Below are 24,765 nucleotides of genomic sequence, written 5' to 3'. Positions count from 1 at the left end.
TAAATTCTAATTAATGTCTGTGTTGAACTTTGCTGTGTAATCAGAAGACATGTCATTCCCTGTTCCATTTCCCATTTCTTTAGCCATCTAACTGCAAAGCAGTGCTGGCGGACATCACTAACCCAGAGAATGGGTAACTCAAGCAGACGGAGGGTGTGACACTGAGCCACTCTTTGAGGCCTTTCTCACATGGGGATTTTACATTTATTCTTTGTAGTTTTTTCCTTCGTCTAAAATAAATAGAACCAGGAATGAAAATGTCATTGATTCCCTACTGGGTCACAGTCAGATCTCAGTTCCTTGGGAATAAACCTGAGGTAAATTCAGAGTCATCCACTGACTGCCATGGGTTTACATCATTCTGTGAAGACAGTAGATGAGGGAAGAACTAGACATTATTTACGCCTGTGTTAAAAAAATCACTTTCCCACCTTGGTTAACACAATGTGAACAACGTGGCACCAATTCAAAGGAAAGGTCACAATATTATTGTCTTTGAGACTTTAGTTTATTAGACACTCTAGTTTAAAGGGAATTATTTGGGAAGAGACACAGAGGCACAAGGATCACAATGGTTCCTCTGACCTCAAAATGTAGCAACTTCTCATGATGTTGATGTATAACTGCCAGCAAGTAGACTTGAACCAGGACCTTTAGATCTTAGTACATGAGCCTTTACAGGTTGAACTAAAACCTGGCCAGCTCTCAGCTAAGGCTGGAGGGGAGGCTTAGACCAGCTCTACACTAGACATTAAAGCTGAATAGTAGATCTGCAATTCTAGCTATGGCACTTGCATGGTTAGAATCAACTTATCTACAATCAACTCACCTGGCCATCCTCACAGAGGGAGGTCAATGGGAGAAATTCTCCCATTGACCTCCCTCACTCCTTGCCATATTAAGGAATTCAGGGATCGACTTCTGACCCAATAGCTCAATTTTGTGCATCCCTCTTAGGTGTGTGAAACTGAACCCCAAAAGATCAATCCTGACCGTCTTGATCTTCCATGTAGAGAAGACATTCCCTCATCCTCACTCTCTGTAAGTGGCGTAAGTGCCACTACATGGGACGCCCAGTATGTGTGTGAGATACATATGCTCTTTCCGAGAGCTGTGATAAGCGGGGGCCAGTTCTGTCCCTATGCAGGCTCCTGCACTAACTGTTGTCTGTGGAGTAGTGGGTTATTTCTTCTGCTAGCTGAGGCCCATGTGGAATCATTTCATGCCTCTGGCTGGAGGTCAGTGGTAGCAGCAGCTCTTATTCTAAGGGTGTGTCTTGCAGTAAGTTAGGTTCTTTGAGTATGGAGGTGGGCTACCTTTCTCCTCCACGAGCACTTTAATGACTGCTTTGGCAGCATTGGACATGGTGGCCACAACCCGGATATGCCCTGCGGTAACCACAAGTGCTTCCTGGCATTGGCCTAGCTTGGCTTTCTTGAATGTTGTGCAGCTGTTGGTGGGCGTATAATTGTACATCCTTTCATAGACTTCCTCCAAGTTGCCTAGGTGATCTTTGCCTGGGGAGATCTCGATGCCAAACTCTACAGAGTAGAGATTGTAGTCAAAGGGATTGGAGAACATGATGGCTAAGGTGAAGGCATCCGAGTTGTACACCAGCAGCCCCACGCTCCCACGAAAGCTGTACCTTCCCTTTGTGAACAGACAGCTCTCTTTGGATCCCGGTAGGATTCGGGGGGAAGGAGGCAGGAGGCTGTGGCCGCTGAAGCAATAACTCCTGTAGGAAGGGAAGGATTGAGATAAGCATAGTCTGACTTCCAAGGTACAGCACTAGGAGACAGCACAGGAAAGAGGGATTAAAAGAGGTTTGTGCATTGCATTGGTGAATACCGTAGAACTGAAGTAACCAAATGCAGCTCTGTTGACTCTAAAGGAAATGTTCTGCTTAAACTCAGTGTTACTGGTGTTACTAGTTGCATGTATCTGAGCTGAGTACCCCCACTCAATGGCTCACTAGACTGCTGGGAGGTGATCCAGGCACCTGGATCTCAGGTGTTTCAAGCCTCTGGAGTCTGAAGAAGTCCAGACACTGGGGTAGTCCTGGGGTTGCCAGGTAAATTCTTGGGGTGCAGAACCCTATCCAGAATCCCCTCCCGAGAACTGTCCACATGCCTGGCCCTGGGTCTCAGTGCTGACCCTTCAGACACCCCTCTCACTTTGCACACCACTGCAAAGTCCACTTAGAAGTGAGAGCCGTCTAGTCACTTGTGAACTCTCTCAGTAATTGTAAAGCAGAAGAGAACACAACTGAGGGTGTGTCTACTGTGCAAACATCCAGGGCAGAGCACAGGACAACAGACTTGCAGGGCTCACGCTATGGTACTAAAAATAGCCTTGTAAACATTCCAGCTTGGGCTGTAGCTCAGGCTCTGAAGCCTAGTAGGAGGGTGGGTCTCAGAGCACTGCCTCCAGCCTCAAATGCAACTGCAGCTATATTTTGGAACTATAGCATGAGCCCCTGAGCCCAAAGGTTTTGGTGGTATTGGTGTACCTACAGACAGTTTGCATAGGGTACTGGCACTCTGGCGCTTTTAAACCTAACAAGTAAAGCACATGGGAGCACAGATAATATAGAACACAATACATCTCCTGACCACCAAGCCCCAGCTAACTCACCCTTCCCTTGGTGCCATCAGGACTCAGAGAGTCAGACAAAGTCAAAGTTCCCTGAAGCATTAGCTGATCAGGCTGATGTAGTTATGACATGTGAGTTTCACAGCCCATGGCACACAAAGGAGTAATGCAGCCAATATCACAGCTGACCATCTTTGATTGCTCTAATTCAATGGATCACATACCTATTTTATAGCTGGGTGAACTGGTGGGGGCCTTTTTAGTGGGAAGATCAAACAAGTCTCAAATCCACAACTTTTAGGGTTGTCATCAAATACCTCAGCCACTCAGCTGGTACAACTCACCATAGGCCAGGGACCTGCCCACTAAATTTCTACCTTTTGAGAGGCTTCACCATCATGGAGCTTCCTTCCCTAGATTGTGTTCTTCTCCCTTGGCTGACCATGCCTTTTTAATAAATTCTGCCCTCTTTGTCAGGTTACATTCTGCCCTACTTCTTATAGGATTATAGAAATGTGGGGCTGGAAATAACACAGGATTTCACAAGTTCCTTTGGAACCCCTGTTCCAGTGCTTAACTATCCTTATAGCTTAAAGCTTTTCCTTATATCTAACCCAAACCTCCTTTGCAGCAAGTTAAGCTGATTGCTTCTTGCCCAGCCTCCAGTAGATATGGAGAATCACCATCTTCTTTATAACAGCCCTTAACTTATTTGCAGACTTATCAGTTCCCCCACTCCCATCCCCCCCATTAAACATGCCCAGTTTTTTGAACCTTTTCTCATGCGTCAGGTTGTAGACCCTCTTCAAAGACACTGTTGTGTTAATCTTTTGCCACCAGCCTTGGAATCTCAGCCCAACATGGAGGCAAAGGACTACAGAGAAGAGCAAAGCCTGCATCATTAGAACCAAGTTTACAGCTTCATAAAGATCTAGACAGAGAACTGATCTGCCACAGAATTCATAGATTATAAAGGCAGATTCCCCAGTTTGTCACAAGTGGACACTTTGCCTCTGCCCCTACCACATTGCCTGGATCTATAGCAGAGTGTTCAAGCTCATTCACTAATGTCTGCCAATTCACAGTGCCAGTTCAGCGGTGTGAGGTGCCTGCCTGGTCAAGGGTGTTGAATTGCTCATTGTGAACAAAGAATCACAAGGAGGATTGTTAACTCTTTGCCCTGCTCATGAGGTGATCCTGCTTGTTCTGAGTCCCTTCACTGTGGGTTAGAATTGGCTGGATAATTACACTGCCAGGAATTTCTGACCTTCTGAGTTTAGCTCCCCTGGGGTAAATCTGGAGTCACATCTTGCTGCAATGTGGTCAGGGTCAGAATCTCCTGTCAATGCCCACGTGTAAAATCTGGAATCACCACACCACCTGCAATGGGGTCAGAGTTGAACTTTAATCTCTGTTACCCTGGGGCAAATCTGGAGTCCGCTATAGGGTGAGAGATAGATTCTGATCTGTTCCCCCAATGTAAAACTCAGAGTCTGCCCAGTGATTGCATCGCAGTAATACCAAATTTACACTTTAGTAAATGAAAACTCAATCTGGCTCCTTAGTATCTGATTTCTCAGCTTTCCTGCACTGAACATCTTTTTTTCATGTTGTATTCATTCCTGCACTGAAGTTTCCAAGCCATGGACATATTAAGGAATTAGAAAACACAGAAGGGTGATATAAAAATAGTCTGGGGAAAATGCTGAGCTCAGTATCAGGAAGGAACATGCAGAGATGCAGAACACATAGTATGCAAACAGCCTGGGGGTGCTGTAAAGTGGGTGGTGTTTACCTGGGGGAATGGAGGGTCACATCCTGTGATTCATTGGTTATCTTGATTTCCACACTCCTGTCGAAGTAAGTCTCAAGGCTGTCGTCTTGCATTCCAGGCTGGGCGTTCATGGTGCTGATGGCTGGTACACTGCTTCTGGGAGGCAACTGATTCTGACTATTTGAGCAGGAAGTTGAGAGAAGGAAACTTTGACCTTTCAGAGTGTATAAACAAGCTACCAGATAGCACATGGCCAGAATAATCAACTTGGTATAGAGCATTTGTGTGCACTCATAAGGCATTCTATTATGACAAGCAACAGCAAAAATGAAACTAAAAGGGTACCCCTAAAGAAAGTTATACAAATTCCACTATTGCTGCTGGGAATGTTTTCATTGCAGACTCATAACTTGTAAAATTTCATATCACATTTTTGATGTTATTGAGGTGGATGGAATCCACATGGGCACAGGGAATTATTAATCTGACCAGGCCAGAAATTTTTCTACTACAGATTGACCCTCTCTAGTCTGGCACCCTCAGGACCTGACTGGTGCTGAACCAGAGAATTTGCCAAACCATGGGAGGTCAATATTGTCTAGCAGAATTACCAGCACTTCCATTGCTGACTAGGCTCTTAGAAGACATTTAGGGGTAAATTAGAGCTAACGGCATGGAACACTGAGAGCCAGGATAGGTGGCTGTAAACAAACTTTATGAGACCTTAGGAAACTTCGCCATACAAATGGTAAGTGGAATTCCAGCTAACTAAAATCATGCCAGACCATGGGTGATGCTGGACAAGAGACTGCCAGACTAGAGATGTTCAATTTTTAGTGACTGCTACTAGTTTTCTACTCATTCCACCTGTCTCTTGAGGAAAATAAAAAGCAAAGAGTGTGTTTGACTGGCTGGCTGTCAAAAATGTATTTTGAAGAATAATTCAAGACAAGATGCACAAAGAATAAATAAACACCATAAAAGAACTAAATGAAAGACCTCCCAGCTATGGCTGTACAAATGTACTCCATGGCTCGCTAGACTGGAGGCTCCTCATCCGGCGGAGTGTGAAGTGCAAGGGCAATGTAGATACAGTCAACTTTATATTACAAGAGGAAGAGGGCATCCAGTGAGGCTGAAAGGGGACAGATGTAAAACCAATCAAGGATTTCTATATGCCCCCACCCCTTAAAGATCTGGCTTGTGGGAGTCACCACCACGAGATGTTACTGAGGACGTGATCTGAGAAGGATTAGTAAAAGCGGGACTGGAGATTTATTGGCAGAATAAGGACATCCAGAGTGATGGGAGAGGGGGTAAAAGGAACATAAAGTGTCTTGCTTCAAAGCAACCAATGTGTGTTAAGAACAAATTTCCCACAGGGGCAGGATGTCCTTCTGCTGCCCACTAATAAGTTTGTGGCTTTGTCCTCTGAACCAGCTGGTGCTAACCACTGTTGCAGATGGGAGAAGGGACTGATACAAGGCCTGGTGAGCAGCCAGTAAAGGAGATCTCAGGAAGTGTGAGGGTGACACAAAGGCATCTTCCCACCACCCCCGCACCTGAGTTTGTGAGAGAATGGGGGCACCCAACTGGCGAGCTGTAGAAGGCTGGTCCTACCCACCTCCAGCCTGCAAAGGAGCCAGTTCTCATCCTGCCCCAATCTGGGAGACTGGCTGGTATGGGGTAGCAGATGGGAGACAAGTCCTTTCCCCTCTAGGGGACCATGAAGGCAATAATACTCAACAGACCCTCCAACAGCCACAGCTCTGCTGGCCCACCCCCTCAGGTGAGTGGTACCACCCAACACCGCCTCCAACAGCAACAGCCCCACCAGCCCACCCCCTCAGGTGAGTGGTACAGCCCAACACCCCCTCCAACAGCAACAGCCCCACGAGCCCACCTCCTCAGGTGAGTGGTACAGCCCAACACCCCCTCCAACAGCCACAGCCCTTCTGGCTAACCCCAGGCTTCACCCCACTGCTACCTCCAGCTGCCCTGGCTCCTCTGCCCCCTCCAGATTAGTGGCATGACCCATGAGACCTCCAGCTGCTATGACCCCTTTGCCCACAGGTGAATTCTACAGCCCAGCGGCTGCTCCAGCTACCACAGACCCTCTACCCCAAATGAGTGGTACAGCCTAATGGCCCCTCTAGCTACCACATCCCCTTTGCCCCAGGTGTGTGGTAGAGCCCAACTGTACCTCCAACTGCCATGTCCCCTCTGCCCTGGGTGAGTGGTACAGCCCAACAGTCCTGATCGCTGCCACATCCCCTCTTCACCAGGTGAGTGGTACAGCCCAAAGGCTCCTAGAGTTGCTGCAGGAGTAGCCATGCTGGAAATGCTGGGCAGCTCTGGGGACACTGCCATTGCGGGTGGGGGGCTGTGTGTGGGATGAGATGGAGCAGGGGGCACAGGAGCAGTGAGCCAGGGTCAGTTCAGCATGTTGCCGTGGCAGCCAGGCCAGGGGAGCAGGGTGGACATGGCTGGATTTGAGGCACAGGGCTGAACCGCTCTGAGGAAGTGGTGCGCACAGGCGAGCCCATGGCCCTGTAACGAGGTGATGCTGCTGATAAAAGTGGCTGTTCCAGGTGCTTCCTGCGTTTATTTAAAATCAGCCCCGTTCAGCGTGTGGCCTGCCATGAAACCACAGCCTGGAGATTTGCTGCTAGCACAGCCCTCCCCACCCTGAAGGACAGGCACGGAACCTCCAGCACCTGCTCTTCGCACACGCTTGTGCAAGAGACCAAGACGCTGGAACATTTGGACGCAAGGGGATGAAGCTGGCATCTTCCCACTCCACAGCAAGTCTGTCTTGCTGGCATCCTCCTTGTCAATACACTTCACTCTGTGGTCCCTCCTCACACACAAAGTTTGAGATATCTGTGAATGAAACAACGTGAAGGGGAGTGAAGATGGAGATTCAGAAGCGATGGAGCTGAACCATGGAATCAGTTAAATCATTACAGTGATAAGCCTCCAGCTCCTGACAACCACTCACCATCCTTCCCGGAGGCAGATTCCTGCTCATATCCTAACAGCTTCCTTTGATCATTGCCCCAGACACCTCAGCAGCTGTGGAGCACTTTCTGCCCCATGGCACAGGCAGGCACCTGAGTGGCAAGATAATCTCAGCTCTAAAAATATTGGACAAATCCTACAGAAACAGCAAGGCCTTTGGGAGCATTACTTCTGATCCCAAGAATTGGGATAGTTTACCAGTGGTTCTCAGAGAGTGACAGGTCAGAGCCACAAATGCAGACCTAGAGTCAAACAGACCATATATAAGCTGTCCTGTCTCATTTCATCATATATGCCATCATGGGCCAACAATGCCCAGATGCTTTGTATATTGGACAGACTTCTAACTCCCTTAAACAAAGGGTCAACGGGCACAAAACAGACATCAAAACACTCCAGATCCACAAATCAGTTAGTCAACATTTTAATGGAATGGGGCATTCTGTCAATGACCTAAAGGTATGTGTGTTACTGAAGAAGAATTATCGCACCATTCTGGAAAGAGAAGCAGCTGAGCTGGCTTTTATATTCAAATTCGGCACATTAACACGTGGTTTAAATTGTGATGGGAACTTTCTGAGTCGCTATAGGGGCTCGTCTGCATACTTGGCTCAATCTAATTCTTGACCTTCCCCCCAACCCCTCCACTCTCTGATTTGCTCACCTTGATTATCTTTTTCTGATTTGTCCTCCTTGCTTACTGTTTTTCGTTCTCTGTGTCTTAAATATTGAGTCTGTTCTGGTCTGGCTATGGTCTGAAGAAGTGGGTCTGTCCCACGAAAGCTCACCTAATAAACTATTTTGCTAGTCTTTAAAGTGCTACTTGACAGCTTTTTGTTGTGGAGATTTAAGGTCTGCTTTTAGATTCCAAAGCCCCTCCTCTCATTGAACCTTGCTGCAATCCAGACATCCTGCTTCTATGTAGTTTTATATTTCATGCCTTAGCCCATTGCTTTGTCTGGGAAAATCAGTTGAGTCACCTCAAAGAGAAAGAGGATTATTTTTGCAAATTCTGAAGAGAATGGCTCAAGATGCGTTTGGGTTATGGATCTTGACACATTTGGTCCTGCTCAGAGATGAGTCTATCTGTGATTTAGCACACAACAGTCTTTTATTCTGAGGATGATTTTGGCCCATCCTTCACGGTTTACACACGATTCTGAGATTTCAACATTTAGGGACCAAATACCAGTCAGAGAATGGGAACTTCCCCTCCTCCCATTTCAAGGAAGTAGAACAAATAATTTTTTCCAGATACAAGTAAAGAAAGATGTTCAAGGTTTCTTTGTGCCCTTGAACCTGGGAGATGGATGCAAACTTATGCTTTCAGGCTGACCAGAGACACTATTGCCAGAACCCAGTAAATGATAGTTACTCACTGGCGTACAGAACTGACTCCTCTCCCATTGCTGGGTCCTCTCCAGCCTGCCCCTCACTGTCATTGCCCCTTTCCTGGGTCAGGGCTGCTTGCTCCAGGATGCACGTGATGATTGGGGCAGACACCAGCAGGAACAGAACCAGGGTTGAGCGGACAAGCCAGACTCCAAGGGACATAGCAGGCTCTGGGGCATAGGAGGAAAGACAGAGAGTTAGGACTGTGATGTAGGTTATAACACCAGATGGGACCTTTGTGATCACCTTGTTTGACTTTTACATAATACAGGCCACAGGAAGCCCCTGAACTAATTCCTATTTGAGCAGGTGCGGGGTAGGGGGCTGGAAAGTGGGGAATATCTTGCCTAGTGACACAGATTAATGGGGGAACTAGTATTGACAGCATGTGCAGATTGGCTGCCTTTGATCCCTGACGGGTGCTGATCATCTCCTGAGAAATTCTGGCAGATCTCGTCCCACTGACACCTCTGCGCCTTATGGGACCTGCCCAGCAATTCTAAGCATTCATGTGCCATAAACAATGGGGATTAAAGCAAAAAGGACATTTGGGCCAGGAAGGGAGGAGAAGCTTGTGTCCAGCTGAAAGCACATGCCAGGATTTCAGGCTGAATAAAGGTAAATGGATTCACCCCCACCTGGGATTCAGACCCAGCATTAACTCCAGGATTGCTGGGAAAGGGCCACGAGAGAGAATGGGCAGGGCCTTGGTTTCAGCTCTCAGCAGGTCTAGTCTGGGACACTGGGGAGAATGATCTCTGTTGAGTTACCCATGCAGCTCTGCTTCCTGCAGCACAGCCCCCACCACCCAGGGCTGTAGGTGTCATGGGTGAGGCTTACCTGAGCACACAACACCTGCATCTTCTTCATGGGTACAGTGATTGCTTCCCAAAGGCCTGGCCCTGCATTCAGAGAGGGCAGCTTCTGTCCCTGTGCAGTTCATCTCACCCGGCCAAATAGAGTCAGACCCTCCTCCAAACCAAGCCCCTCCTGGGGCTGATAACGCTGTCCCACAGCCCAGCTGCCTGCACGCAACTTCAGCTTCCTGTAAGGCCCAGCCATTATCACACACGGTTGCCCACTCGTTGTTATGAAGCACCTCAACTCTCCCAGTGCAGCGACTCGGGCCATTCACCAGTTGGATCTGAGCATGCTCTGAAACTGCCAAACATACAAGTGCAACATGGGAATAAAGATCCAGTGAAAGAGAAATTAGGTCTGACTCATGAACATCTTTGTCATTTCCTCCACATCTAAAGGTCTTTACAGTGGGATGTTGACCATCCCCTTGGGAGTCTGGAGGCAACGAGATCTTTGCCCTGAGCCAGGGCCTAGGAGGTAAGTTTCAATAGTTGAAAATCCTAACTGCATAAGAGTAATGACGTCTGTTAGTAATAAGCTCAGACTATTTGCAATAAGGCTGCACAAAAAAAAAAAATGAAGAGTCCCCAGCTGATCACATACCTCCCTTTCAAATTGTTTAAACTATTGCCAGAAGCTCTACCCACAATTCCCCTCCTTCGTAGATAGGGGAGGTTGTGACCTTCATTACACATTTATTGCGCTTGAGCAGTTGAGACAGCTTCAAAAACCAATTTAGTATCACATGCAAATCCTTTATAGATGTTTTCCTTTTTAATTTGGCATTTTTCGAGGTTATCTTCTCCATGCCAGAACCGGGACAAGGCAGAACCAAGATAAATGCAGACTGGTTTTCACTCAGTTTGCAAACAGCACTTTAGTTAACCTAAGACACTAACTTAAGATAAAACACAGTGGGATCACAGATCAAGACTGGAAGAGAGCTACCTGGTCATTTGATTGAATTCTCTGCTATCACAGGCTTCCCACCCATCATATTATCCCACTCATACACATGTCAAGCTCCATCTTCAAACTAGTTAGGATGGTTCCCCCCATTCTGCTTGTTGGGATAGCGTTCCAGCTCTTTTACCTCCCTCATTTGCCCTCCTTACTGTGCCCCCACCTCCCCAAGTATCCACACAGAGCAATCAAATCCTCAAATCCACAAAGCCTGCGTTTTGCCAAACTGAACAAGATAAACTCTTCCAGTGTCCTCCCGTTAGACTGGCCCTCCAATCCCTTATCAATCACGCAGCCCTTCTCTATACCTGGTCCAGCCTGAATTCATCTTTCTAGTATGGGGGTGACCAGAATCATTCAGTTTTCCAAATGAGGCCTTATCAGCACCTGTACAATAGTGTTCACACTTCCCTCTCTTGACTGTAAAATACTTTGGTTTGACCTCCACTCCCACACCTGTCTCATCTGCAGCTGTGAACCTCTTCACCCCTTCCCAACCCCAGGGGAGCCACTTCACAGCATCTCTACTTCCACCCATGAACCTCCTCTCCTAGGTCTAGTTAGGCAGGTTTTTATAGTGGGGGTAAGGGACAGAGTCATTCTGAGCTTTTGGGCTCTGGCTCCCTCATGCATCCTTGGTCATGTCCTCCATCCTGGAACTGGAAATCAAACCCAGGAGTCCCTGACTTCCAGTCTCCCCTTCCCCAGCTTTAAACACTAGATATCACTTATCTCCCAGAGTTAGTGATAGAACACAAATCCTGACTTCCAGACCCTGCCCCCATGCTGTAAACACTAGGCACCACCTCCCTTCAGCTCTGCATGTTTTAACCCAGTAGACCACCTTTTCTCCAGCTCCCCCATTCTAACCATCCAGATCCCACTTTCCTCCAGCCCCACCCCACATTCTAATCCACTGGACCTTACTTCCCCCAGAGCTGGGCTATAACAGAGAAGTCCGGACTCCCAGCAGCCCTTGTACAACACACATACACACACATCCCATGGAGCTGGAAGGGACCTCAGGTCGTCATCAAGTCCAGTCCCCTGCCCTCTTGGCAGGACCAAGCACCATGCCCCCCCCGCCTTTTTTTAAATGTATTTGCCCTAGATCCCTAAATGGCACCCCCCCAAGGATTAAGCTCACAACCCTGGGCTTATGCTCAAACCACTGAGCTATCCCTCCCAACATTAGACCCTACTCCACTCCCAACATTAGGAATACAGTCCAGGTGTCCAAATTCACAGAGAAATCTGCCACCTACATTTTCAAAGGCTCTGGAGTAACAGGAGCCAGAGAAACAGATTATTGACGAGGTTTTTAAAATCCCTGTGCAGCGGCACACCAGGAGAAACGGGCACTCACCCCTGAGCCAGCCCAGCAGGGCAAGCAGCATTGTGTTTCCAGGCCCCCAGACTCCAGCAGCCATCTCCAGAGCCCTCGCTGTTAACTGTGTGGCCCCCTCTGAGGAAAGCTCAAAGGGGAAGGGTGGACCTTGCTCTGGGCTTCACAGATCTGTGGGTTTCACTTCCCAGCCTAGCTAGAGGCTGCATCTGCTGGTTTCCTGCATGAGCCACATAATGTGCCAGGCTCCTGAGCACAGGAAGCAGTGTGAGGGGGCATCTGTGCAGAACCCAGAGGGGTAGGAAATGAAACTTTTGGCAAAACCCCAGTGTCCCATGGTATCTCCTGCAGGTCATGCCTCAGGCTCAGTCTTGGGCACTCTCTGGAGGGGATTAGCCTGGTAAACCTCCCCAGTCTTACCTTCCACCTCTGCATCTGCTCTTAGGCACCCCTCCCCGTCACCTGCTACTTAATCTCTCCCCCTAATTCTGCACCTTCTGATGTACCTAGCTCTTTCCACTGCCTCTGCTACTGCTCTATCCACCCCACATCGAGGGGGCATATGGCTGACACAACTCTTGCTGTAATGTGAATCCTTAATTCTGCCCTAAGCAACATGAATTTGATGGAGAGTGTCCCCATCTGCTCAGTACATGTATGCGGCTGCCTGCTGACCCAGATGTGGGCTCGCTTCTTTCACCTCTATCAGTGCCCCTCAATCCTAACATCCAAACCCTACTAGCCCAGTCCTGGGCTCACCCCACAGCTCTGACAATATCCCTAAGATCCCTACCTACAGCCCCCTCTTATTCTAGCCTGGGTGTCCCCTCAGCTCTTCTGATGCCCCTCAAAACTGATCAATAGTTCACTGCTGTCCCACTGTGGGTTTCCCCACAAACAAGTCTGCCAAAGCCCCTCAATCATATAATCATAAGACTGGAAGGGACCTCAAGAGGTCATCTAGTCCAGTCCCCTGTACCCATGAGAGGACTAACTATTGTGTAAACCATTCCTGACAGTTATTTATCTAACCTGCTCTTAAAAATCTCTAATGATGGAGATTCCACAACCCCTCCTAGGCACTTATTCCATGCTTAATCATTTTGACAGAAAGTTTTTACTAATGTCCAACAGAAACTTTCCTGCTGCAATTTAAGCCCAGTGCTTCTTGTGTTATCCTCAGAGGTTAAGAAAATTTTTTCTCCCTCCTCTCTGTAACAACCTTTCATACTCTTGAGAAATGGTTATCATGTCTCCTCTCAGTCTTCTCTTTTCCAGACTAAACAAACCCAGTATTTTCAGTCTTGCTTTGTCAGTCATGTTTTTTGGAACTTTCATCTTTTTTGCGGCTCTACACTTTCTCCAATTTCTCTACATCTGTCCTGAAGCATGACGCTGAGAACTGGCCACAGTATACTGGTTGGGGCCTAGTATTGTGCTGACCCCCAGCTCCTTGCTTACTCAGCCCTGGATGCCCACACCCATTTCTGTGCATTTAGTACACTTTAAATACAATGATCAAAATAATTGTAAGGTTGTTTAACGACAGAAGTATGAAGAAGTGTTAATAAATAAAGTTATGCATTTAGAATCATGCATTTTTAGAGAAACCAAGCTTTTTATGCAGTGTGATATTTCTCAATGAAATCATTGAATAATTGTTCAAAGTCTAATGACAGAGGGATGAAGAAGTGTTTATAATCACACACACAGGAGCACACAAACACACTTCTTTTAACAAATTAATATGTTTCATGCATTTGGTATGTTTCTCAATAAATTTTATATATAGAGAATTGAGCCTTTTTAGAGGAAAGATGCATTTATGCAGTTAATACATTTATAAATAGGGTTGATTAGACACATGCAACAGCTGCAAAGTATCAATGTTAAACAGAGAAAACACAACCACAGTTAATTACACTGTACAAGTTAGGGTGTTCAATTTGACACTGTGCCTCCAAATATTTATGGAAATATGTTTTTGAATATGATTGTGCATAACTTGAATATGCTTTATGCAAAATGGATCAAGTAACCTATTGTTCAAAAGCTTGTAAGCCCTGAATGTGTATGTTCTATTTGGGTGAATGTGTCCTTCCTGTATCTGAAGTTAGAAACATAAAGGGTAAACTGGTTTATTCATCTAGGTCTTCTAATGTCTTAAACAGGCTGTAACACCCTCAGCATGCAGCTTGTGGGCCTACGATGCAAAGTGAGGACAAGTTCAGCTTTACTCAGATACAGTTTCTTGACTCAGCACGTTAAACCTGGGTCTGTCACACTGGCAGCTCACTGGAGAGTTCTGATCAATGGGTAGCTGCCATTAGTAAAACGATCAAGACGTTATGGTGCATAAGGAATGGGATGGAGAATAAGATGGACAATAATGCCTATGATTTAAATTAGAGCTTTGTGCCCACTTGAATGCAGTAGATTCCCTGATAAGAACAAGATCTGAACTTGCTCTCTCCTGACATCTAGTGGCCAACTGTGGGGAAAAACCTAAGGAGCCAACTGTATTTACATAGCAGTTCTCAAACATTGTGTGTTCATGACCCCTTTTCAGACTGCAAGACTGAGTGTGACCTCTGCCTTATAAATTAGAAACACTTTTTTATATTTCACTGACAGGCTTATGTGTTTTGAGTTTCTTGATGTCTGCTGAGTCCACTTATTCTTTGGTGAAGGTTTTGTCCAGTCTGTCCAACGTACATAGTGTCAAGGCATTGTTGGCACATAATAACATATAAAATGTTGCTGGAAGTGCGCAAGAATGTGCATTTGATCTTATAACTAACATGGTTAGGTTCAGTGACAGTATCCCAGAATAAAATATGTGGACAAAGTTGGCATAAGGGTTTGTTGCAAGGAAAAGTTCCAGGATTCGTATTACTGTAGTATAGCCTGTGATTGCTGGTGAGAATCTCTCTCAGATTAGGAGGTTGTCTATAGGAAAGGACACATCTCTCACCTAGAGCCTTCTGGAGTGTGGCATCCTGATCCAGAAAAGGTTGGAGATTTTTAATGATGCATTGCAGGGGTCTGAGTTGGGGGCTCTAGGGGTGACAAGTGGTGTTCTGTTGTTGATCTTCTTGGGCCTATCTTGAAGTAGCTGGTTTCCCAGTATCCATCTTGCCCTGTCATTTTTTTTTAAACTTCTTCTGCTGGTTAATTCAGTTTTATAAATGCTTGGTAGTGGTTGTGTAGTTTTTGGTCTCTGTCAGAAGGATCAGAGCAGATGCAATTGTATCTTGCAACAAACCGGGCTGCCACCTTTGTCCACATATTTATTCTGGGGATACCATCACTGGATCTGACCATGTTAGTTACAAGACCAAAGGCACATTCTTGTGCACTTCCAGCAACATTATATATGCTATTATTTGCCAACAATGTCCAGCCACTATGTACACATTGGACAGACTGGGCAAAACCTTCACCAAAGAATAAATGAACACAGAGCAGACATCAAGAAACTCAATACACATAAGCCTGTCAGTGAACACTTAATGGAGTGGGCCATTCTGTTAAAGACCTGAGAATTTTTGTTCTGCAACAGAGAGAATTTAACAACAGATTAAAGCAAATTAGTTTGCACATACACTCAAAATACAGACGAGTAAATGGGTTACTTTAACATATATTAACATTACAGCAACAGCATGTGCTTTAGAGAACATAGTTGTAAAGCAGATACAAAGTTTTAACATAAATGGATTAATTACCAGAACAGCATCCTAGCTTTAAGCCCTAACAAGAAAAAGATCATTTACCCATCTCCAACGGGGAAATCCACCAGAGGCGAAATCATCTCCACTCCTTGTAAATGGACAGCCAAAAGGGAGGTTGTAGGTTAAATTGAAGAGTAATAGGAAGGGGACTGGTACCAATAAGGGGAGTAAAAATTGCCCTTTCTCAGGAAGATGGAAAGACAGAGCCATACCTTTCTCTGTTTGCTGTTGAGTTTTATAGGGCTTTGACATTAGCCAAGATAGACTCTGCCCCCTAAAATACAAAAATGAGTCCAATTGCAGCAGGGCATGAATGATTGACAGAATTTTGAGAAGGGGCTGTCACAATATGGGTATGAAGGCCTACACCACAGTCCTATTCTAAGAAAACCCACAAGATGTTCTGTGATTATCCCATTCTCAATTCTACAAAAACAGGAAAACTAGCACCCCAGAAGGCCTTTGATATCCCACCACTGTCTCTGGCTGTACCCAGAAATAACAGGGCGTAGGCTGACAAGTAGTTACAAAGGGTTGACTTTTACATAGTGTTCTACTTCAAAGCAAATTAAGCAGACGTTTCTCCCCCATGACCCTGGTATTTTCAGTGTTAGAGAAAAACAAAATACCACAATGTGTGCTTCGAGCTTATCTGCTCTAACTTGGCGTGGGAGCTTTCTAGCTTAGCAACGCTGCAGCTGTAGGCCTAATGTAGCCTTGACTATTTTACTGTTACTATCAAGCTACCTTGCCCCACCACCCTACCCCACCACAGCTCTCAGTCATTTCTCTGCAGGTACGTCAGGGTAGCAGTAGCAGTGAACCAAAAAGCAGAAAGTCACATTCTCACATTCCATCAAAGCGATATTAAAACATAGTGTAAAAAAACAAAAAAGCAGTAAAGTAGCACTTTAAAGACTAATAAAATGATTTATTAGGTGAGCTTTCGTGGGACAGACCCACTTCTTCAGCCCATAGCCATACCAGAACAGACTCAATATTTAAGGCACAGAGAACAAAAATAGTAATCAAGGTTGACAAATCAGAAAAAAATGATCAAGGTGAGCAAATCAGAGAGTAGAGGGGAGGGTGGGGGGAGTCAAGAATTAAATTAAGACAAGTATGCAAAAGAGCCCTTATAATGACTGAGAAAATCCACATCCTTGTTCAAACCACGTGTTAATGTGTCAAATTTGAATATAAAAGAAAGTTCAGCAGCCTCTCTTTCCAAAGTAGGGTGAAAATTCCTCTTCAGTAAGATGCAAACTCTTAAGTCATTAATAAAATGGCCCACTCCATTAAAATGTTGGCTGACCAGTTTGTGGATTAGGAGTGTTTTTTGTCTGTTTTGTGCCCATTAACTCTTTGTCTGAGAGAGTTTGAAGTCTGTCCAATATACAAAGCATCTGGGCATTGTTGGCACATGATGGCATATATGATGTTAATTGAGGAACATGAGAATGTGCCCATGATTCTGTGACTAACCTGGTTAGGTCCAGTGATGGTATCCCCAGAATAGATATGTGGACAAAGCTGGTGTTCCTGCGATATAGACTGTGGCTGTTGGTGAGAATCCTCATAAGGTTGGGAGGTTGTCTGTAGGCGAGAACGGGCCTGTCGCCTAGGGCCTTCTGGAGTGTGGCATCCTGATTAAGGATAGGTGGTAGATCTTTAATAATGCATTGCAGTGGTTTGAGTTGGGGGCTGTAGGTAATGACCAGTGGTGTTCTGTTCTTGGCTTTTTTGGTAAAAAAGAGCTGTTAAAAGGGAGATATTGTCCCAAGAGACTTGACCACCACCATAGAAGGGAACAGAGCTTAAGATGTTTAAAGGAAACTGTTTCACAGAATAAGAAGGAAGAGACCTGGAAGAAGAAGAACTCTCAACTTTGATGTGCAATAACCAGAACCCAGATGCCACAAGCCTGGAAATCCTGGACGCCCCATCATCTCCGGTATTGGCACTCTCACTGAAGGACTGTCTGGTTATGTGGACTCTCTCCTCAGACCCTATGTCACCAACACCCCCAGCTACCTCCGCGACACCACTGACTTCCTGAGAAGACTGCAATACGTTGGTGACCTACCAGAAAACACTGTCCTAGCAACCATGGATGTAGAGGCTCTGCATACCAACATCCCACACAAAGATGGAATAAATGCTGTCCGGAACAGTATCCCTGATGATGCTACAGCACATCTGGCGGCTGAGCTCTGCAACTTTATACTCACACACAACTATTTCAGATTCAGTGACAATATATACCTTCAAATCAGCGGCACAGCTATGGGTACCCGCATGGCCCCTCAATATGCCAATATTTTCATGGCTGACCTAGAACAACGCTTCCTCAACTCTCGTCCACTAACACCCCGGCTCTATTTACGCTACATTGACGACATCTTCATCATCTGGACCCATGGGAAGGAGACTCTGGAGGAATTCCACCGGGACTTCAACAACTTCCACCCCAACATCAAGCTCAGCCTGGACCAATCTACACAGGAGATCCACTTCCTTGACACTACCGTGCTTATACACAATGGACACATCAGTACCACCCTGTACCGTAAACCCACTGACCGCTACTCCTACCTCCATGCCTCCAGCTTCCATCCCAGACACACCACACGATCCATCGTTTACAGCCAAGCACTTAGATATAACCGCATTTGTTCCAACCCCTCCGACAGAGACAAACACCTACAGGATCTGCACCAAGCATTCCTGAGACTGCAATACCCACCTGAGGAAGTGAGAAAACAAATCAACAGAGCCAGACGTGTGCCACGAAGCCTCCTACTACAGGACAAGCCCAAGAGAGAAACCAACAGAACACCACTAGCCATCACCTACAGTCCTCAGCTAAAACCTCTACAGCGCATCATCAAGGATCTACAACCCATCCTGGACAATGATCCCCCACTTTCACAGGCCTTGGGAGGCAGACCTATCATTGCTCACAGACAACCTGCCAACCTAAAACAAATCCTAACAAGCAACTATACACCGCACCACAGTCACTCTATCTCAGGGACCCATCCATGCAACAAACCTCGTTGCCAGCTCTGCCTACATATACACACCAGCAACATCATTACAGGACCTAACCGGATCAGCCACACCATTGTGGGCTCATTCAGCTGCACATCTACCAAGGTAATTTATGCCATCATGTGCCAGCAATGCCCCTCTGCCATATACATCGGACAAACTGGACAGTCCCTACGTAAAAGAATAAATGCACACAAATCAGACATCAGAAATGGCAATATACAAAAACCCATAGGAGAGCACTTCAATCTCCCAGGACACACAGTAGCAGATTTAAAAGTAGCTATCCTGCAGCAAAGAAATTTCAAGAACAGACTCCAAAGAGAAATTGCTGAGCTACAATTCATCTGCAAATTCAATACCCTCAGCTCAGGATTAAACAAAGACTGTGAATGGCTGGCTAAATACAAAAGCAGCTTCCCCTCTCTTGGAGTTCACACCTCCAGATCTACTGATGACAATACAACTCAGCCTGCCTGACTGAGCTAACCTCGTTATCCCCAGCCTTGCTCTGGCCTATTTATACCTGGCCTTGCAGATTTCCAGGACCAGCATCTGAAGAAGTGAGTTTACTCACGAAAGCTCATGCTCTAAACTTTTCTGTTAGTCTATAAGGTGCCACAGGACCCTTCGTTGCTCTACAGAACCCAGATGAGACTGACCTTGCCTGGGCAAGAGTGAAAGTCAGCCTGTGTGATAGCACTGTGTGCTTAAAGTGTGCGCATTCTGCTTGGGGATTGTTGGTAAACAAAGGTGAGCATGGGTGGTGAGTGACTTTGTGGCAGGCACCCAACCACACTCCTTCCACCCAAGGCCCCATCCCACACTGTGGCCATAGGGCACCCCACCATAATGGGACCACTGGCCCCCAGCACAGGAGAACACGGCCCCAGAGTGCAGGGGAGCCAGCAGGCTGTATGGCTGAAGCCCCCAGCCTCTACCACCCACAAGAGCAAGCTGGGGGATGGAACCTGGGGGCCTCCGATGGAACCTGGGCAGTGGTAGATGAAGCAGTTCGGGGAGGCACTGCCTTCTCCTGCCTATGATAGCTGCCCATGGAGGTTGGGAACATTATTACATAAAGCTCTTTTATTGATGAAAGATGGGAAGCAAAAAGGGCAGTTGCCCCTGGTTCAGGCTTTCAAAGGAGCCAAAGTAGCTCTGGGCCCCTTTGAATTGCTACAGCAGTGCAGCAGTACAGCTCCAGCTGCATGTGGCTTGGAGGGAGTAGGGGGAGGGGGCCAGTGCTGTGGTCCTGGCAGTGCTGAGGGCTGAATGCCCTAGGTCCCACCCTTCCTCCATTGGCACTGCCCTTTCTCGGACACAGAGCTGGGCTCCTGTCCCATCTTGTCCCTTAGGCCCGCGATGGTTCTCAGCAGCACTGCCTGTAAAAGAGCATGTCCTGAGCCTTGGGAACAGGGTAGGTGTGGGTACTGAAATGCACTGGATTATGCCTTGATCCCTGGGAAATGGGGAAATGTTTCAAATGACCCAAGTACAAAGGTCAGATCTAAAGCAGTAAAGAAGTTCCTTAACCCACCAGCAATATCCTCAAATGGAAATACAAACATGCAACTTTCTTTCTGAATCAGCAAACAGCAGTGAGAAGTAACAAGAATAAAATTTAACACAAAAAACCCTACTCTTTATTATGTACTGTTCAGAATGACCTGTAGCAAACAGCTGTTATGTTGGCAGAATGTTCCACACAGTGTCTCCCTCATATAGATGAGGGATCTTAAAAAAATGTGCGTAGAATAAGGTGTTTTTGTATCTGCATTGATACTAGGATATGAGAAAGACAAGGTTGGGGGAGGTAGTATCTCTTCTTGGACCAACTTCTCTGTGTGAGACAGGCAAACTTTCTAATTTACACAGGCCTCTTCTTCAGGATATGCATCTTATTGCTGATGTATCCTCAAGAGATTAAATCAATGCCACTTAGGAAGAAATGATCAGTTTCACATATACAAGATGGGAAGTGACTGTCTAGGAAGCAGTAAAGCAGAAGGAGATCTAGGGGTCATGATGGATTACAAACTAAATATAAGTCAACAGTGTGATACTGTTGAAAAAAGGAAAAAAAAACAGAACCAAACATGATTCTGGGATGGATTAACAGCAGTGTTGTGAGCAAGACACAAAAAGTAATTCTTCCACTCTACTTTGTAATGATTAGGTCTCAAGTGGAGTATTGTGTCCAGTTCTGGGCACCACATTTCAAGAAAGATGTGGAGAAATTGGAGAGGGTCCAGAGAAGAGCAACAAAAATTATTAAAGGTCTAGAAAATATGACCTTTGAGAGAAGACTGAATGTATTGGATATGTTTAGTTTGGAAAAAGAGAAGACTGAGAAGGGACATGATAGTAAGTTTTCAAGTACCTAAAAAGGTGTTAAAAAGAGGAGGGAGAAAAATTGTTATCCGTAATCCTTGGTCATTAAACAAAGAGCAAAGGGCTCAAATTGCAGCAAGAAAAGTTTAGTTGAATATTAGGAGAAACTTCCTAACTGTCCAGTTGTTAAACACTGGAATAAATTTCCTAGGGAAATTGTGAAATCTCCATCACTGGAGATATTTAAGAGCAGGTTAGAAAAACCTCGGGGAATATCCAGATGGTGCCTGGTCCTGCTGTGAGTGCAGGGTACTGGACTTGACCACTTGAGGTCTCTTCCAGTTTCTAGTATTCTATGATTTTATGATTCAAACACCTTCAAGTAAGTTGCAGGTAAAGACAGTCTGTTTATGGAGGAGAAGTTTCCCTGTGCACTGGAATCATAAACAAATCTCCCTGGTGCTGAGGACATTTAATCTGTGCCACATCTGCTTCAGAGCTGCACTCTTCCCCCAGCTCCTTCCCGTGTTCTCTTGGAGTGGTTCATTTGCCTTGGACAAGTTTAAGGTCTCTTTTCTACTTCTTCTCTCATTGTTCAGTCAAACATAAGAATGGCTACGTTGGGTGTAGCCTGCTTGACTATAAGGTAGCTTGATAGTAACAGTAAAATAGTCAAAGCTACATTAAGGGCACGTCCTTTCAAAGCAGGGGTGTGTTGTTTGCCCAAATTAATGTTAGGGCCTTGTCCCATTTTTTAGAAAAGGTTGCTTTTTGGTGGACAGACTCTGTGCTGTGAGTGGAAAAGTATGACCCTTAGAAACACCTGGGACTGGACCATGTTTACATGGCACCATGGTGCCAGACCCACCAACAGACGGGCCCCAGAACCCGGACCATAGCTCCTCTCCCCAGCTCCATCCACTTTTGACCTCTTTCACCCAGGTGCTACCCGCCACCACCTTGGGGGGAAAGAGGCTGATTGGGGGCCGACCACAGGCACTGTGAGAGAAGAGGAGGGGGGCCACAGTTCAGGCACAAGGCCCACAAAAATTGACTCCAACCCTGCCTAGGGATGGCAGCTAGTTTTCCAAGATTTCCAGGTGGAGGCTGGAGCCAGTTCATTTTTGTATAGTTAAGAGGAGCCCCTACATATTGAACCCAGCCCTTGCTGTTAACAAATTCCAAGTGGTAGAAAGGTTGCATAGAATTTAAGGACAGATGGAACCTTTAAATCATATACTCTGTTTTCCTGTACCTCAGAGGCCCTGAAATGTCACTCTGTTATTCTTGTCTCCAACCGGCTATTGCAGAATTAGAGAGGGCTCAGAGAAAGGGCCTGAGAACAATTGAGGGACTGGACAAACTCTCATGTAAAGAGAGATTGAACTGGTTTGGAGTCTGCAGAAGAAGCAGATGAGATGAGGCCCAATCTAAGCCTATAAAATATTGAGCCGTACAGGACTGGGGCCAATCAGAGCTTCCAGGAAAAAGGCATCTTAACACTGGACTGTTTGGGTCTATTCGGGTGTGCCTGGGGTGGAACAGCGGGATTCCAAAGGGTGTGCTCAGCGGGCAGGCTGTGAAATCCTTCGGAAGGGCTGAGCCCTCTTTGTTTTGGGGATGGGTGACTTGGACACTGGTGGGAAATGTTGAACTTTCCTAGCAATCTGGCCAGGAGGCTGAGCTGGAAGCTATTGGGACAGGCTGGAGATGCCATTGGGAAAATGAAACGGAGAGGCTCCAGCTCTGTCACAGTCCTGCGTGTCACACACCCACCCCTGCCTCAGCAGACACTGGAGCCACCACAAATGAAAACTAGCAATGAAAAACGCGGTGGCTTCGTTTTTTACGCTATTTCACACTTAACATTTGCTCCCTAGCTTACCCAGAACTCTACAATAGCTACTCACTGCAAATGAGACACCTTAACAAACTGGATATTGCTTTGTAGTTGAAGCCTATTGGTGTCCAGCCTGCAGCTGCTCTTTTTGGATCTCTCCAAACTTCTCGCCTTTGCTCTACCTGTTGTCCTTGTCCTTGGCAGTCTGTAACCAACTGTATATCTGTGTATCCTTGGTTTGGCATGGCAGTACCTGCAGTCAACCCGCTTTGGTTGCCCAGTGGCACAATACAGTAAACTCTTTCGTATCCGGCAACCCCAGGACTAGCAGGCTGCCAGATACTCAAATATTCTGGATAATAGAGAGGTATACCTAGCAATGCATAACACTAAAGAAAAACAAGATTAGATATTGAGGATGTATCTGTACTCACCCGGAAATTCGACAGCTGATATGCAATTTTAGGTATTCTGCTTGTGTACCTAAAATCGACTTTTCAGACATTGACTTCTGTGCCTGTCTTCATGGGAGAAGGTTGACAGCTATGCTCCTCCTGTTGACCTTTCTTAATCCTTGCAGTTTATGAGGAGTTCCAGGGTCAACATTGACCCCAGAAGATCAAATGTGAGTGGTCGATCTTGTGTGGTCAGTGTAGATGTAGCTTGAGAAACAATGTATGCAGAGTGCTTTATTTATGACCACAAGTAGTATTTGTTGAAGCAAAGGACTTCTCTGTGTTTAGGCCACTAACAAAAAGCTTTATTGATCAATAAGGCCCAAGATGAGCCAAACTGGACACTAGTAAAACCAGGTCCAGCAAGGCTGCTTGATTCAGCCAAATCCAGTAATTTATACCATTTCACAAACAAGTCCAACATTGGAGGCAATTAGTTGGAGAAACATAAATCATTTTCAGAGAGAAAACTGTTATCAGCAAGGAGGAACAGGTATCAGGGTGTAAGAGCCCCAACTCCAAACAGTTCATTAACGCATTCCACTTAGCTCATCTTCCCTGCCATTCCCAAATAGGTCAGGAAAAGGTCAAGCTCTTATGTACGTGCAGAAATAAGAAACATGAGATGGCTTCTGTTATATAAAATGGCTTCTACATATTGTACACTGTAAGCTTATACTGTATTTGCTGTATTTATTTGTATTTACTTTCACTATACTGTACTTATGGAAAATGTAACTAAAATTTACTTATGATTAAAATGCTGGTTATTTGAGAGTTCCAAACAATCTTAGAATACTAGAACTGGAAGGGACCTCAAGAGGCCATTGAGTCCAGCTCCCTGCCCTAATGACAGGGCCGAGTACTGTCTAAACTACCCCTGATAGACATCTGTCTAACCTGTTCTTAAATATCTCCAGCGATGGAGATTCCACAACCTCCCTTGGCAATTTATTCCACTGATTGACCGCCTGACAGTTAGGAACTTTTTCCTAATGTCCAACCTAAACCTCCCTTGCTGCAGTTTAAGTCCACTGCCTCTTGTTGTATCCTCAGAGGCCAAAAAGAACAAGTTTTCTCCCTCCTCCTTATGACACCATTTTAGATATCTGAAAACCGCTATCATGTCCCCCCTCAACCTTCTCTTTTCCAAACTAAACAAGCCCAATTCTTTCAGCCTTTCTTCATAGGTCACATTCTCTAGCCCTTTAATCATTCTTGTCACTCTTTTCTGGACCCTCTCTAATTTCTCCACATCCTTCCTGAACTGCGGTGCCCAGAACTGGACACAATACTCCAGCTGAGGCCTAACCAGCGCAGAGTAGAGCAGAAGAATGACTTCTCGTGTCTTGTTCACAACACACCTGTTAATGCATCCCAGAAACACGTTTGCTTTTTTT

At 45.9% G+C, this 24,765-nt stretch overlaps 1 protein-coding gene across 2 annotated transcripts in view; it reads right to left on the bottom strand.

Annotated features, from left to right (window-relative positions):
• The window catches only part of LOC142025194 (scavenger receptor cysteine-rich domain-containing protein DMBT1-like), a 903,096-nt gene extending 886,744 nt beyond the window's left edge, over nt 1-16,352 (bottom strand). Inside the window, exons 1-3 of one of the 2 annotated variants that reach the window (XR_012648604.1) lie at nt 9,620-9,759; nt 8,767-8,949; nt 6,281-7,249 (exon numbers count right to left, since the gene is read on the bottom strand). Coding sequence is in view for 1 of the 2 variants with exons in the window: in XM_075017758.1 (XP_074873859.1) it covers nt 9,620-9,940; nt 15,725-15,728 (325 nt within the window). In the remaining variant the exon portion in view is untranslated. Of the gene's footprint in view, nt 1-6,280; nt 7,250-8,766; nt 8,950-9,619; nt 9,941-15,724 lie in introns of those variants that run through there. The other variant, XM_075017758.1, reaches the window with a different exon arrangement.
• Between the last annotated feature and the right edge of the window lie 8,413 nt (nt 16,353-24,765).

This window comes from Carettochelys insculpta, chromosome 22, assembly GCF_033958435.1.
Source record: "Carettochelys insculpta isolate YL-2023 chromosome 22, ASM3395843v1, whole genome shotgun sequence".
Classification (NCBI taxonomy): Eukaryota; Metazoa; Chordata; order Testudines; family Carettochelyidae; genus Carettochelys; species Carettochelys insculpta.
This window is presented reverse-complemented; position numbering and strand designations above follow the sequence as displayed.